The sequence below is a fragment of the Apteryx rowi genome, unplaced genomic scaffold (assembly GCF_003343035.1).
Source record: "Apteryx rowi isolate R43461 unplaced genomic scaffold, aptRow1 scaffold_1351, whole genome shotgun sequence".
Classification (NCBI taxonomy): domain Eukaryota; kingdom Metazoa; phylum Chordata; class Aves; order Apterygiformes; family Apterygidae; genus Apteryx; species Apteryx rowi.
In genome coordinates, this window is record NW_020447588.1 from 49,412 (window position 1) to 64,507 (window position 15,096).

General features: G+C 41.7%; 1 protein-coding gene across 3 annotated transcripts in view; it reads left to right on the forward strand.

The window, feature by feature from the left end:
* The window catches only part of LOC112961639 (matrix metalloproteinase-24), a 31,990-nt gene extending 19,493 nt beyond the window's left edge, over nucleotides 1–12,497 (forward strand). For all 3 annotated transcript variants that reach the window (XM_026056995.1, XM_026056996.1, XM_026056997.1), the window contains exons 3-6: nucleotides 7,232–7,446; nucleotides 8,696–8,834; nucleotides 10,793–11,059; nucleotides 12,104–12,497. In XM_026056995.1, the coding sequence (XP_025912780.1) occupies nucleotides 7,232–7,446; nucleotides 8,696–8,834; nucleotides 10,793–11,059; nucleotides 12,104–12,441 (959 nt within the window). In that variant the 3' untranslated portion in view covers nucleotides 12,442–12,497. The remainder of the gene's footprint in view (nucleotides 1–7,231; nucleotides 7,447–8,695; nucleotides 8,835–10,792; nucleotides 11,060–12,103) is intronic.
* Nucleotides 12,498–15,096: the final 2,599 nt, after the last annotated feature.

A 15,096-nucleotide genomic window follows, 5' to 3' on the forward strand; every position in this document is an offset into this window, starting at 1 on the left:
TGAGCTTGGGAATCTGTGGTGCTGCTGAATAATAAAGAATAATAAAATAAAAAAGAAAAGGATTTCTTTTTTAGATGCTGTCTTATTTCTACACCCCACAGTACTGGGTAATGAATGAGCATTCATTCCTAGCCAGGAGATACACTCTCTGGCTTTCTTCATTCATGACTCAGTTTTAAGTATATCTCTGTTTCATGAAGTCTCCTTTTCTTTCTGAACAAGATCCCATCTTGTGCACACACTTCCTTTCTTCCATGGTAGTAAAGTATAAGCACTGTGGCTGCTGAGTCAGGCATTGGAGTCAGTGAGGGAGTGCTTTGATTGTCTGCAATGATTCCTCCTGTTTGATGCTTTGTGAGTTCAGCTGGAACCTCCTGTCAGAGGCAAAATGGTGCTGTGACACACTGGAAGGTTAAACCAGTATCTGTCACCTGACTGATCTGCCTGCTTGTAGTCGTGACTTTCCTGGACCTTATATCCAGCTCATGGCACTATCATGCCACTTGAGTGGCCTCAACATTGACTTATTTATTGCAATCTGTAACAATTTACAGTTATATCTCCCTCTGCTGAAAAACCACCAACTCAGACAGCAGCACCTCTTGTAAGAGGATAGTCCCACCTTTCTGCATGATGCTACAGGAAGTGCTCTGGGCTGCTGGCATGCCCTCAGGGCAGATTTTCTTTATTCTTTCAAATATCTCTGGGTACCTTCATTGCACATTTGTATGTTAACTGTCTCAAGAGCTTCCTGGGCATCTGGTAAGTGATGCTAACCTTTCCTAAATATCAGCAATCTTCCCTTGCGTGCTTTGTTCTGAATATTTCCTTAAGGAGTCCCAGTTTTTAGGGTCTGGCTGGAGTTCTTCATTAGTCAATAGATGTCTAAAATAAAACCTCTTTGCTCGTCTCAGTTTCAACTTGTCTGATTTCAGCCTCACACTCTGCGCAGCCTTGTGCTGTGGTTCTGGACGTCCTCATCTTTGGTGCCTCCAAAAAATACAGTTTTGAGAGTCCTCCTAGTGCCCAGGTGGGCTTGTACTAGAGCGGGCGACCATGTGTGTAGGTGACAGGGAGCACCTTGCAGTGCTGCCTAGTGCCCATGGCAGCAGGAGCAGCTCCAAGCTCTGCTCTCGCTGGCGTCACAAGAGCACAAGCACTGACAACCGTCCAGCCATGACATAGCCCTGTCTGAAGCAGCAGGTGTTGGCTTCACCTCTGATGCATTTTCTTGGGCTGACCATGCCGTAAAGAATGGATCTGAGGGAAGACTTGGGGTTGGAGTCTGGTTTGAAGAGACGCTGGGAGAGTGTAGGGGGGTTGGAATGACAAATTTGTCTGTTTGTCTGTGGGGCTGAGAATGTACAGCAGAAGGAGAGTGGACTAGGCCTGAAGATATCATACGTGTAGCAGGAGTACACAGAAGATTGCAAGTGTGGAGTTGGAGTTCTGACCTGTAGATGTGGGTGCCCCAGACTGGAAAATTGGATAGCACAGGCAGGCAGCCCTGGGAGTTTTTGTCACTACCACTAGTGGTACTCAAGCTTGAGGAGGTTATCTTGGTGCTCTGGAGGTCTGCATCCACGCAAGTTGCAGTATCACCTCCAAAATGTGTGGGAAGCCTGTCAGTGCTGGATACCTCCTTCAGAACAATATGCCATAACTATTTTGGCCCTTGTAGATGGTGAATACATTTGGTGGCCGAGCTTCCCTTGTTAGTAGTGACTTGTGTTCTCTTCCCACTGCTATAGCAAATGCTTCAGTTCATGCAGATCTCTGGTTCACCTGAATCTTTTCTGATTTACACTGTCCTGATCTCAGTGTGTATGACTTTGATTCTCCCTCACAAGTTTATCACAGTCTCTTTCAGTGATATGTTAGGGCTCATGAAAGCCTTTATTTCAGTCTTCTGGGTGCTATTTCTACTTTCATCTTTTCTACAAAAGACTATGACAGACTTCAGGCACCCAAGCCTTAGAGAGTTGAATGTGACTGCTGTCCTGCAGCAGGGGCACAGCAGGCCATAACCTACTATACAGGTTGTTCTCTCTTGTGAATTTGAGCCCTTGCTGTAACTGAGTAGCTGATGAAGCTCCCCTGACGAACACAGACCTGTCCCTGGATTGGCTGCAGTGAGGCTGTCAGCATTGCTCTTCCATTGCAGGCCACCCCGTGGCCAGCTTACACAGGACAGGTAGGAGGTGCATCTCCTCCTTCTCCCCACCTGGCACCTCATCTCAGGACTGGAAGATGCTCTTACATGAAAAGAACTATGAATTTGAATATGAACTAACCTTTTCAATGCAATAAGGAACTCAAACAAATTCACTACCTTTTTGGGCAAGTGCTCTAACCACTAGGCTATTATATAAAAGATAACTGGACCAGCTTTTCCAGAAGAAGACTGAGCTAGTCACATGGCCCTACCCAGAATGATTTAGCAAATGACACAAGTTTTGCTGACAGTGAAACTGGCTTAATAGCTTCCCACTTTCCCTATCCCAGAGTACTTTCATTTGCTGCCAAGCCTAAGTTGCCCACTATGTGTTCACTGTAAACTGAGTTTAAGAAGTTGAGGATTTTTAACCTTGATCATTTCAGTAATGGCTTTGGAACAACTAAGGCAGCACATTAGTGGCATAAGGGCAGGCTTGGGGAGCAGGAAGGGAAAGAGCTTAATTGGGCTTCAGTGCTAAAAAATTCTTATATCAAAAATACACTCTTAAGCACCCAGAAGGAGAAAGGCAAATATTCAGTGTTTATGTTTGTACTGATTAAGTGCTATGAGCCTGTGAAATGACAATAAGAGATTGTTTCTTACTACCTTTCTGCCTTTCATGGTACTTGTCACAAGTGTATACACTGAACTGTGATATCCCATTCCTGAATAGCCTGATTCTCCAGTTTCCTTTACTTCTGTAGTTTTAACCCATTTAATACCTGTTCTTTTTTGTTACGGTTTTGATCCTTTCCCTTACTATTCAGCTGTTCTAACAGTTTGGCAATACTTATCTAAAATTAGACATGATTTTGTTTTAGATATCTCTGTAAACTGGAATTACATGCCCTACAAGCAACCTTATCTTTAATTCAGTGAATTTTTAATAACTCATGTTACATGAGATTCTTGGATATGATCACAATTCTGTATTCCCTATGCTGCACCTTGGTATCAGATAATTTCTCTTTGTGACCCCTCAGACACATTTATCATTATTGTGTTTAGATATTATTCCTCTCTCACCCCTTTTTCCTTTAAAATAGATAAAAGGTTTTAATTTCATATTTTCTTCTAACTGCCTATGGTCTTCTCTGAAAAATTATGTTCTTGCCTTCCTCTGCTCTCAAAGTGTGAAATTTTGGGCTTGTTATTTCTGATAAGCCAGAATTGCTGTTGATGTGAATATCTCTGTCTATTTGCTGTGTTTGAGCAGCAGAACAGTGCAGACTGGGCAATCACTTCGTTTCTCACTATGTGTCTTTCCACCTAGCGGTTTGAATACATAATGCATAGCGACTTCTTGGGTCTCTACCAGACAGTTCACTCTTACAGCATGTGCTCCTCTTTGCATTGCAGATTGCTGCACAAGTCACCCTGTTTAAAGGCAACAGTGCTTCCTGGAGCCCTCCTGATGATCATTTTGTAAATTTGCTTCTAGCTGCCTCTTGCAACACATGGCCCAAGCCCAGGCATACACTTCATGCTGGAACTGGTGGTGGTCTTGTGCAAATTACCGAATAGCTGTCTTACGAAAATGATCCACCAGATCAATTAAACTGACCACCAAAGAGACTTTCCTGATCTCTTTATAGCAGAAGAAACATATCCTTGATTTGGTCAGCGCACAGTAGTGTTAGCTTCTTGCAAGGGGAGGGAAGAATAACTACACCTCTGTCATGTGCTTCTGCAGCATCATTCAATAATCTCATTTAGAAAGATGAGCCTTGTATTAGTTTGTTGGCAAGGAATCCTGTTGTGTAGGATGTATATTAGAGACACTTCAATATCAGAGTGCACAACCTTATTTACAAAACACAGCAACTTGAAGACATATAGATGACAGTACAAGAGTGCAAAAAGGACCACACTGCTGTTTAAAGAGAGGGCTGCTGTGTGCAATAAGTCACTCATTATTGTTTCCTTGATTAGGTCCCAGCCAAAACCTATCTTTCCTTAACGGAAGCATTTCCTATCTTCATCAAGCATTTAAATCATTGGTTTTCAAACTTAACTTGTTCAGGTACTATCACTGGGGTCAAGTACCATTTTTGGCAGCCATTATAGGCTTCCAATTTCCTGCCCCTTTTAACTTGCCAAAGCAGGATCTGAGCACTGTGCTCCCACTTCCCCCATTTGCCATCTGTACAAACCAGGCTTTCTACATTTATGATCTATCTGGAACCTCTTTCCCCATTCCCATTCCTTCCTCTAAAGCATATCTCCACCATGTCAACTCAATCCTCCCTCAACTAGCTTTTCAGCCTGAACCAGAAGTGCCATTCCTTCAACCAGCAGCCAGCGTGCAGCTTATTGGAGAAGAGGGCAGTACACAGCCTGTGTGCATCACACAGTGCTACATTGCCTGTGTCTGTATTAGCAAAACAATATCCATAGCTATTACCAAGAATAACAGTAGCAGATCTATAGATAAAGCAGCATTTGGGGATGGTGTTAAGTAGAGTGCTGAGGACTTGTCATCCACACTGTATGCATTTTGGGGGTGGGGGTTACTTTGGACTATCTTCATCCTTGTCCTATGATGCCTATTTGCAGCTACAGTATATTAGATGTGCTCTGAAAGTGCATCTTCTGGTATAGCTTCATTCAAAAAGAGTGTAAATGACTGAGAGATTCTCTTCAAAAGGACACTCTTGATCTGAACTAAAACACTAATGTAGATGCACCCTCATTGACCAGCTAACAGGGGACTCTAGCCCTGCTGCTCCTATGAGAGACAGTGTCTGGAGAGCTCTGTTGCATAGCATTTTGGGAAATTCACAGACAGCAGTATCACAGTTTGGGAATTTTATTTTAAAGAACTTTATGGCCTTCTAAGATACTGGGCACTGCACAGCTGAGATGAAAGGGGATGAAAAATATACAAAATCAGTGCAATATTTTTATGCATTTAATGTAGACAAATTAGCTGATGGTTTTCCAAGAGTAATTATCAACAGGGAATCCTCATCTAAGGATTTCTGTGAGCAATATTCAAAATCTTTTATCAAAGTTCTGGAATAAAAGTAAATAAAAATAGTTGCTAATAAAAATTGCAGCTGGCTCAAAATATGACATGATGAGTACAAGTGACCTTATAGAAATATAATGATCCACTTGGAAAGCTCTAAAAAAGAGCTGCAAGAGTAAGTCTTAAGATCTCAAATACAAAAAAACCTTGCAGCAACAGACATAAAGAACTGACCTATTTCACTCATAAAGGGGAGGTTAAAGAACAACCAAGTCAAGACCTATAAGTGCTTAGATGTTGGAACACTTAGCAGACACTGAAAAGGAAAAAAATTACTGGATCTAAAGCTGCACAAATTCAGACAATAGGTAAGACACAGACTTTAGCAATGACATCACTTAATCATTGGAACAATTTACTGAGCATTACAGAGGATTTTCTATTGCTTGAAATCTTTAAACCTAAACTGGGTGTCTCTTCCTGGAAAATGTGCTTCATCTGTACCAGCAACACTAGGCTCATCACAGGCTTTGCTGGTGGAGGTTTCTGGCCTGATTATGCAGGAATTTGGACTATATTACATTATCTGAATGGTACCTTCTGCGTAGAACATCCATGAAACCTACAGACAATATTCTTAATGTTACAATCCTAATAAGAATTAAATGTGATGACTTTCTGTGATGACTTCTTTGTCACTATCTGTGATGATTTTCACTGATCTCAGCAACTCTTCTAGAACTTATTAAGTACTCATTCATTATAGGAACCCTTGGAAAATGTAATACTTACAGGCTAAGATGACATAGGTACTTGTGCACCTAACCATCATTTTAGGCACCATAGCTCAAAATGTTTATCTGTAAAACTCCTCTTCTAGTGCCACAGATGTCTAGATTCCATGGTTATCTAAAGTCTTACTTCTCTGGGTATGGTCAGACAATCATCCACAACAGGATAACTCCCCTTCAGCTGCCTGGGAGCATGATCCTAGTCCAGTGCAAGTGTAAAATAACATCAGCTGGTTTAAAGCCCATCAGTAGTGGTGTTGAACCCTAAAATGGTGAGACCACCAACAACCATGAAAGTCAGTCCCTATTCTGCCCACTGGTGGAGATTTTCCTGCAGTCTCTTTATATAGCATCTTAAAAAGCACTGTTCAGAAAGAGATGGAAAACATAATCCATGTAAATAAACAATCAAATACCATTTGATTACATCAAATATAAAACTTTCCAAAATCTTTGCCCTCTAGTAGCCTTCAGCTTATTGTCGTGCCAACTTGTGACCTTCTCTGAGAAGCAACAAGAAATCTTACTGTGATTCTCTTTATTTGGTTTGTTCCAGTTTTTACCACTTATTGTTAACAAAATGGCAAACTCCTATGGCACAGTCAGTTTAAAAGTAGACTTCTGCTCCAGGTATCAGTCACATATATTTTTATAGCTCTTTAGATTCCTGCAGCCTTGTCACATCTCAGAGCTAAGCTGGGTCAGAATCAAAAGGGAATTGCTTTGCAATTTCAGGGAATTGCAGTACTGTCATTTGTGAATACCAGTTTCCTAGGTGGTTCTTCAGGCTACTGTGCCATCATTTGAATGATAGCAAACAAAGTCCCTTATCACTTCAGAGTTCCCTTAGTATTCTAAGAGTAAAGTTTAGTGATAGAACTGTAATAAAGTAATTGTTTTATGATTCCTAAGTTCTCCATGCAGTCGCCCTTATATTGCAGTGTTGGGAATGTAATTAGTGTGTCTCCTCCTTTCCTTTATCTCCAGCCTCCTTGGGAAGACCTACAAAAACTTACTGACTCCTCTTCAGTTTTTATCACTCATCTATTTTGGAACATCTTTCACATGTGGATGCATCTCATTCTGCTTCCCATTTCTAGGAAATGGATTCTTATGTGTATATAGTGCATAAGGAATATATAGATTATTCAAAAGGACCTTTATCCAGCCCATAGACTTTTAAAACCTAAGGGGAAGCACAGAAAATCCAAAATTGTCCACCTGGCTAAACAATTTTCTTTTCACTTCTAGGTCCACCTGTTGAGCCACTGGAGCCAACTAGGCCTTTACCAACTCTTCCTGTTCGCAGAATTCATTCTACTTCGGAAAGAAAACATGAGAGACAGCCAAGACCTCCTAGTCCTCCTCTGGGTGATAGGCCATCTCCTCCAGGCACAAAACCGAACATCTGTGATGGCAACTTCAACACTGTGGCTCTCTTTAGAGGAGAAATGTTTGTTTTCAAGGTACTAAGAATTCTGGCTTAAGCATGAGGCTTTCCACTGGGAAAGAAAAATAAAAGTATAAGGTAGTTACAGTAAGATTTGAAATGTCCCCACAAATAACTCTGTTCCCCTGAAGCTAGTGAATGATTAATGTTAGCAGGAAGTGTAAGCAGATTGGATTTGTATATTTATAAACAATGAACCACACTGCCTGATGGGATTCACAAGCTAAACAAAACACCCAGGCAGCCTGTGCACCAAAAAGTGAACCAGCTGAATTAGCAGAGAGTTCAGATGCCATCAAGATGAGAAAGGAGTCACCTGTAAAGCCAGAAGGCAATGCCAGTAACAGAATGGGGATTAAGCCTCGTTCCTTCCAGAGATGGCACACACCAAAGCCTGGGCTTCAGAGAGAACGCTTTTTTATTGGGGATTCATAGCACTCAACCTGAAGCTCTCAGGGAGTTTGAGTCAGCCTTGCTCATAAACTACAGCTAGGGAGGAAAGAGAGGTTGTTTGCTCAATAACCTACATATTAGAGCACCTTGAATCTAGAAGACTGTGGTCCCACCCCCAAAATACCTGTACCTTGCACTCTGCCCAATGGGTATGAATGTGGACAGGGAAATATTGAAGGTCACTAAGTGGACAAACCCTGCCAGTTGCAGAAAATGCCTGAACTGGAAATAGTTGAAGTCTGGGACAGTATTTCAGAGAAGTATCACAAGTTCTTGCCCTGCTCTTACTCTTCCCTGACCATCCACTTTGACTGTTTAACTAACAATCTTGTATAGTATCTAAAGGGCTATTTAATAACTGCCTTTGTGCCTTTGGAGATTGAGTGCTTTACTCATTCCCCAGGTAATGGTAAAGGCTGTCCTGGGGTTTGATAGTTGAGCATCAGTTGCACTGGGCCAAGCATGACACCACAGCAGCAAGACATGCAAAGAGGTCACTCACAAATAAGTTCATAATGCTTTCTCCTGCTCCTCTTTCCTCTCCTTTCCTACTTTTCTTTCTGCCCTTTTTCACAGCACCAGCAATGAACTTCTCACCCTTTTTAGCAAAGCACACTGCCAGCTGCACCATGAAGCGTTTTCCTCACTAGAGACAGTGTTGGTCTGGGTTGGAGCTGTCATCTGAACCAGGACTTCGTGGTTATGGGACTTAGGCAGGAATTAGTAATGCTTGATGATGGACCCCCCCCAGTCTCATTTGGCTGCAAAATAAAAATACTCAAACAGTCTAAAGACCATTCTGTTTTTCTCAGGATCGCTGGTTCTGGCGTCTGCGCAACAACCGAGTGCAGGAGGGCTATCCCATGCAAATTGAGCAGTTCTGGAAAGGCCTCCCCGCAAAGATTGATGCAGCCTATGAGAGGTCTGATGGAAAATTTGTTTTCTTCAAAGGTACTGTATATTTCAGTACAAACCTACCATCCCTGCCTCAAATCACACTCTTCTTTCATGGCATAGATTGTGAAAACAGGTTAGCTGCATCCCTCTCCTTTTCCAAGGGGGCACTTGAAGCAGCCAGAGATTTCTGAACCACTAATCAACTTACCAACTTTGATTTTCTAATCAAAGACACAGCAAATAAGTACCATTAGCAGCATTTCCTTGCACAGAAGAGCCAGCCCCTGCCCCTTGCAAGTACTTCCTACTCTGGTACCCCGTCACCGGCAGGCTAAGCTGCAGGTTCCTGCAGAACTGTGCAGGTCACTGGGGCTGCACAGCCTTCTGCAGCTTTACAGCAAGCTCTTATGCCACTATGTTCAGGGGCTGAGCTACCCTCCCAGGACACAGACTGCTACGAAATGGGTCTTACGAGTCCACTGCATACTTCGGGTTGCAAAGTTCAACCTTAGGACTCCCTGCAGCTTGAAAATGTCCATCCACATGCAGAAGTGCATGGTGGCTGCTGGCCATCCCAGGTGAGACACGCAGGGTACTTTCTTTGCCCTGGGGGCACTAGGAAAAATGGTTGCTCTGGCAACATATCTGCAAAATCTGTAATAAACAAGGTGGGCTGTATAAGAATACATTAAATAGGGCATATGTTAAAATAGGCCTAGCCTTTTCTCACATATTCTCATTGCATTTTGACTAATGTTTGGTGGTCTCACTAATAATGACTGATCTATATGCAAATGTTCTCCTTTGCTTTTCTCTTTCCAGTATGACAGCCAGTCCTTAAAATACTGCTTAGTGGGGGCTGGCCTTGCCAGGAGAATCTCTGTATAAAGCTAATAAAGTTGGCTTCCATTTGATAACACAAAATAATTTCTATTTCTCAGTGGCTACCAGTGTCCTGCCTGTCTCACAGAACATGTTCAGGCAGGTTGTTAGACCTCTTAAGAGGTAGGACACTCCCAAATCACATTTCTGAGGAAGGATGAAAAATTTGCACCCTGGTCAGAAGAGCTGGGGGAGGTATTAGGAAGAGCATAGTCAGCATCCTTGAGGCAGGCCTTGAACCTTGTTAAATATGTAGGCCACTGTCCATTAAGCATCTGTAAAGAGAGATTATTCACAATGAGGTCAGATAGGCACCAATACAGTGGATTGACTTGCACATGTTGTGGCCTGTGTGGAAGTCCAATGTCAATTTAATTATGGTCCCTTTCCTTACATCTGGTCTAAGGAGGGAACACTGCTGTTAGTTACACATCACATACATTAACTTGATGCAACACAAGCTTCTATGGTAATGATCTGCTCGCGTGCCTTTTCTTGAGGAGATGGGAAAATTTGTTGTGCTTTTTCTAAAGAGACAAAATGTCCAGCCTCATGCTGAGGCCAATGTTAGCTCCTTGCACTGTGAGAGTTTCTGAACACGATCCTGTCATTTGAGAGCAAGTTGTAAGCAAGGAAGAATGGATGGAAAGCATCACCATGTCCCTGTACAAAAGCACAGTACCTGTTCTTCTGAAATAATTGTGCAGTTTCAGTCCCACATCTCAATAAAATATTAAAACTAGAGAAGATTCAGAGAAAGGAACAGGAACGCTCAAAATTATGGAATAACCTCCTACAAGGAACAATTAAATAGCCTAGAACTCCTTAGCCTGAATAAGAGGTGGCTAAGAGAGGCTATAAGCTAAGTCTTTAAGATCATGTCTAGCCTAGAGAAGGTGATGGGAACAATTGTTCAAAGTCTCTGCCAAAACAAGAACTAAGAAACATCAAATGAAACCAAGAGGTATGAGGATTAGAATAAACAGGAAGAAGCACCTTCTTCATATAACCCATAGTTAAGCTGTAGAAGTCCTCATCATGTTGTGGTTCATTGTGGTTATTTTATATTTTTATCGATTCACCTATTAATTAGGCAAATCCATCTGTTTGTGTCTCCCCTTCATCTCTAGGAGATAAATACTGGGTTTTTAAAGAAGTGACAGCAGAACCAGGATACCCACACAGTCTTGTGGAGCTGGATAGCTGTCTTCCCCGGGAAGGCATTGACACAGCTTTGCGTTGGGAGCCTGTAGGTAAAACCTACTTCTTCAAAGGAGACAGGTACTGGAGATACAATGAAGACAAGCGAGCAACAGACCCAGGATACCCAAAGCCCATCACTGTGTGGAGAGGAATCCCTCAGGCTCCACAGGGAGCTTTTATCAGCAAAGAAGGCTGTATGTATCTGCAATCACTACAAGTATTAGATTGGTAATAGTTTGCCTAGTTTGGGAGTTTGGTTGTGGGAGTTGAGTTGTTGCAAATAGTTGCACTGAGATAGAAATCGAGTCTCAGAAAACCCAAGGTCACCCTGACACCTGTGAACACAGGGAGTCTGTGATTCTTCCTGACCATCATCCCAACCCACGAACCTTCTCAACTGCTCAACAACGTTACTGTAATTCCAGCTCTTTGGGGCAGTGATGTGAGACAAGGGCTGTCAGGCTGGGTCTTCCAGTACCTCTGGAAGACTGCAGCAAGAGCCAGATAAGCAGGAGGTCAGAAGCAGGTGACTCAATGCTCCCTTCCTTTTCTTTTCAAATCACTTGAGACTGATTAGAAAAGGAGTTTTGGAGTCCTTTGGGGAGGTGAGGGGTAATTCAGGCAGTATGCTGCATAAACCACCAGCCTTTTATTAACAGCAGGACAAGACTGTTTTAATCTTAATGAAAGCCAGACCTTCCAGATGCTGTGGCCAAAAGGACTGATCTTATACAGCATCTGCTCCCTCAGATTGGGTGGAAGGAACCATACATATATAAGTATTCACCCAACCTCTATCACACCCAGGCAGACACTGTCATTCTGTCACTATGTGGCTCTGTAATGAGGAGCACATGTTTGCAGATGCTTTAGTAGAAAATAAATTACTGCAGCACACTTGCTTTAAAATTGGGGGGGGGGGGGGGGAGGCTAGTGTTTTTATTCTCAGCTTAAATCATGATCATCAATTTGTCTTGGCCAAGGGGGAACAATACAGGGACACTGTTGGCAACATAGCTCCCACAAGCCAGGGCTAGGGCTTCTCCTTTAAATCCTAGCTCCAAAACTGACTTAGCATGGCTGTATTTGTGGAATGCCCTTGATGAACATGTCTTATTTGCCTAAATAGCCATCATCTTCCCAGTCTTTCAGGTGCTCTGAACTTATGTACACACACACACACAGAGCTTATCAAGTTGGAAATGGTGTGGTGAGAAATCTTCTGTTTTGTTTTCTAGTTTATACCTACTTTTACAAAGGGAAGGAGTACTGGAAGTTTGATAACCAGAGGCTGAGTGTGGAGCCAGGCTACCCCAGGTCAATCCTCAAAGACTGGATGGGCTGTAACCAGAAGGACGTTGAACGAAGCAAAGACAGACACCTCCCCCACAACGATGTGGATATTATGGTGACAATAAATGATGTGCCTAGCACTGTAAATGCAATTGCAGTTGTGATCCCTTGCATTTTGTCTCTGTGTATCCTTGTCCTGGTGTACACGATCTTCCAGTTTAAAAACAAAGAGGTGCAGCAAAACGTTGTATATTACAAAAGACCTGTCCAGGAATGGGTATGACACAGCCAGCTGCACATTTCAACTCATTGCTCCGATGAGGACTACAGACAAAAAAATTTTAAAAACTTGCATTCAAAAGCCTACCAAACAGAACTACTTCAGTGACCTACAAATTTTGGACATCCTGGGACAGAAAGAAGCAGAAAAACTGGAAAAAATACAGGCAGCTTTGCAGTGTGGAGTCTTTTGCCTTCTTACTGCCTCAGCCATGTGTCAGTCTAGATGTGCCATTCTCCACAGGCTCGCTCTGCAAATGTCAGAGACTTCAAGACAGGTTTTCTTCAAACTTTTTCAACTGACCTGGGAAACTTCCCTCAGTGCCCTGCACCAGTGCTCCCTGTTAAACCCAGCATTCTCCAGTGTAGCTAAACCACCCCTCAAGACTCATTTTTTTAATAGCTGTCTCATAAATGAATTAAGATCATGAAATCTATGAACAGGAACACTTCAGTATCGTAAGCAGAATGCATTCTGATGCTGAACCATTCTAAAAGATCTTCTTAGTTTATTACAAAATCCAGGGAATTACCTGGATACAATTTTCCAATACCTGCTGGTCAGAGGTTTTGTACATTCATAATTAATCGACATTGCCAGTCAGCACAGTGCAAAAGGAACCATTAAGCACTCCAAGAGGTAACCGAGTGTAGAGCAGAAGCTCAAGAAGCACCAAACCAGACAACATAAAATTACCTGGTAACATCAAGTCCTAGATTGGGACAATCTGAAGACAAAGTAATTGGGTCTAAAGAAACCAGTCATGGGAATGCATGTTTTTGTTTTGGGAGCCATTCATGAAAGGGATATTTAAATATCATATGATGCTGTTTTAAGCTCCCATCAGCCGGAAACAATGAACTGATGGTTACGAATATAATGAAAAATATGTATAGGAGTACACTGTACTCTGCCCCTGTTAAGATGCTGGGAAAAGATGAATTATTGTTATGTGGCATGTGTAACTAGATTGTGGAATTTGTTTGTTGGGTATAAGGAGAATGGAAATTTTGTTTGGAGTGAGATCATAATTTTATTTTGCTGAAATGGTCAAGATACAGTAAGAATTAGGCCTGTTTGTAAAACGAAATCCAATCTCTGTAGATGTTACGAACATTGTATGACTTAGAAATTTGGTTTTTGTTTTTGCTTACCTCTTCACATGCAAATATTTGGCAAAGGTCAAGGGAAGCATGCCATACAGTAGAAGAGTTCATCACTAGCCACATTTGACAGAAGCACGAGAATCAGATAAAGGCTAGATAACTATTTGAACTTTCAGTTAGTAACTTACACAAGTCTCTTCCTACAACAGTAGCTTCTGCTCATCTCTCTTACAGTTGTGAATTGTTTAGGCTGTTGTGTCCTAACCACAAACTTAGTCCATTTTATTGTTGATGCTGATATTCCTACCATAAATAAGAGTGGAAGAAGAATCTCTTGTAATGCAATGTAATGGTGAAGTCCAGCCCTATATGGAAGTGCCATTCACGTAGCACATAAAGTGCTTTGCATGCTGGCAATAGGGGATAGGTGATTAGCATAGGCCCTCTACCAATAACTGAATTTTATTCAATGCAATGGAAGCACAAAGCACTGACTGTCCTGTTACTATACAAAAAGTACAGCTTCATGAAAAGTCAGCTATGAGAAAAATCAAAATATCTTTATTTTCTTGGCAAACAATTAATGCTATAAATATTTGTTATTACAATGATGAGGAATGAAGAACCAGAAAGATTTTTAGCATTCTGAATTTCTAACTAGCACTCAAACATTACTATGATGAAAGCTAAATACACAAATAGATACTTTTAGTGAGACACACTAGGATTGCATAATGTGTGGTCTCATACTGTGTTTTGTCCTTTATATTTAATTTTCATAGACAAGCAATTTATTGTGTTTAAACATAAATGAGAAGTAAGCAGATGCGAAACTTTGAATTTTGGTGAAAAATGTGATAATGTCTCATGATGGGTGAAGGAGTGCAAAGGACCAAATAAAATCAGAGCTACTAATAAGACCACCCCCACACACGCTACTCCATACGTTGCTATGTGTACTATATATGTGGTAGAATACACACTATGAATGCCACAGCCACATAGTACGTTGAACTCATCTGTATGCTGCCATATTTTGGGAGCTGTGACAGCCCAAATCTTTGAGCAAATTCCAACAGTCATCATTAAAAAAAAAAAAAAAATTACAATCCAGAGAAATGTCTGGTTTTTGCGTTTTTTTTTTTTCCTCTCGTGCCCAAAGGCAGAATTTGTTTCCTATAAAACTTTATACGACTCTGAGTAATCACCGTACATGATATCGGAAATCATGGGGCTATTTAGCAAAGCTCAGCAAACATACCTACAGTCTGTATGCGTTCTGTCACTGGAGCTCACTTAAAAACAACACACAACACTTAAAGAACTACACATCAATATATATTTAAAAAACACAAAAACACAAAAACACAACATTCTCTTCACTAAAAATCTACATAATGGAGGAAAGAGCTATAGACAGAGGCCTGAGGAAGCGCGGCGCTTCCTAGCAGCAGCCAGGGTGAAGGATGTTGTGGCCTGCAACAGAAAAGGAGGCATTTTTAGGGGAAAGGAATGTGTTGGGGGCATCCCAGCATTAACAGAGCCTCTTTCC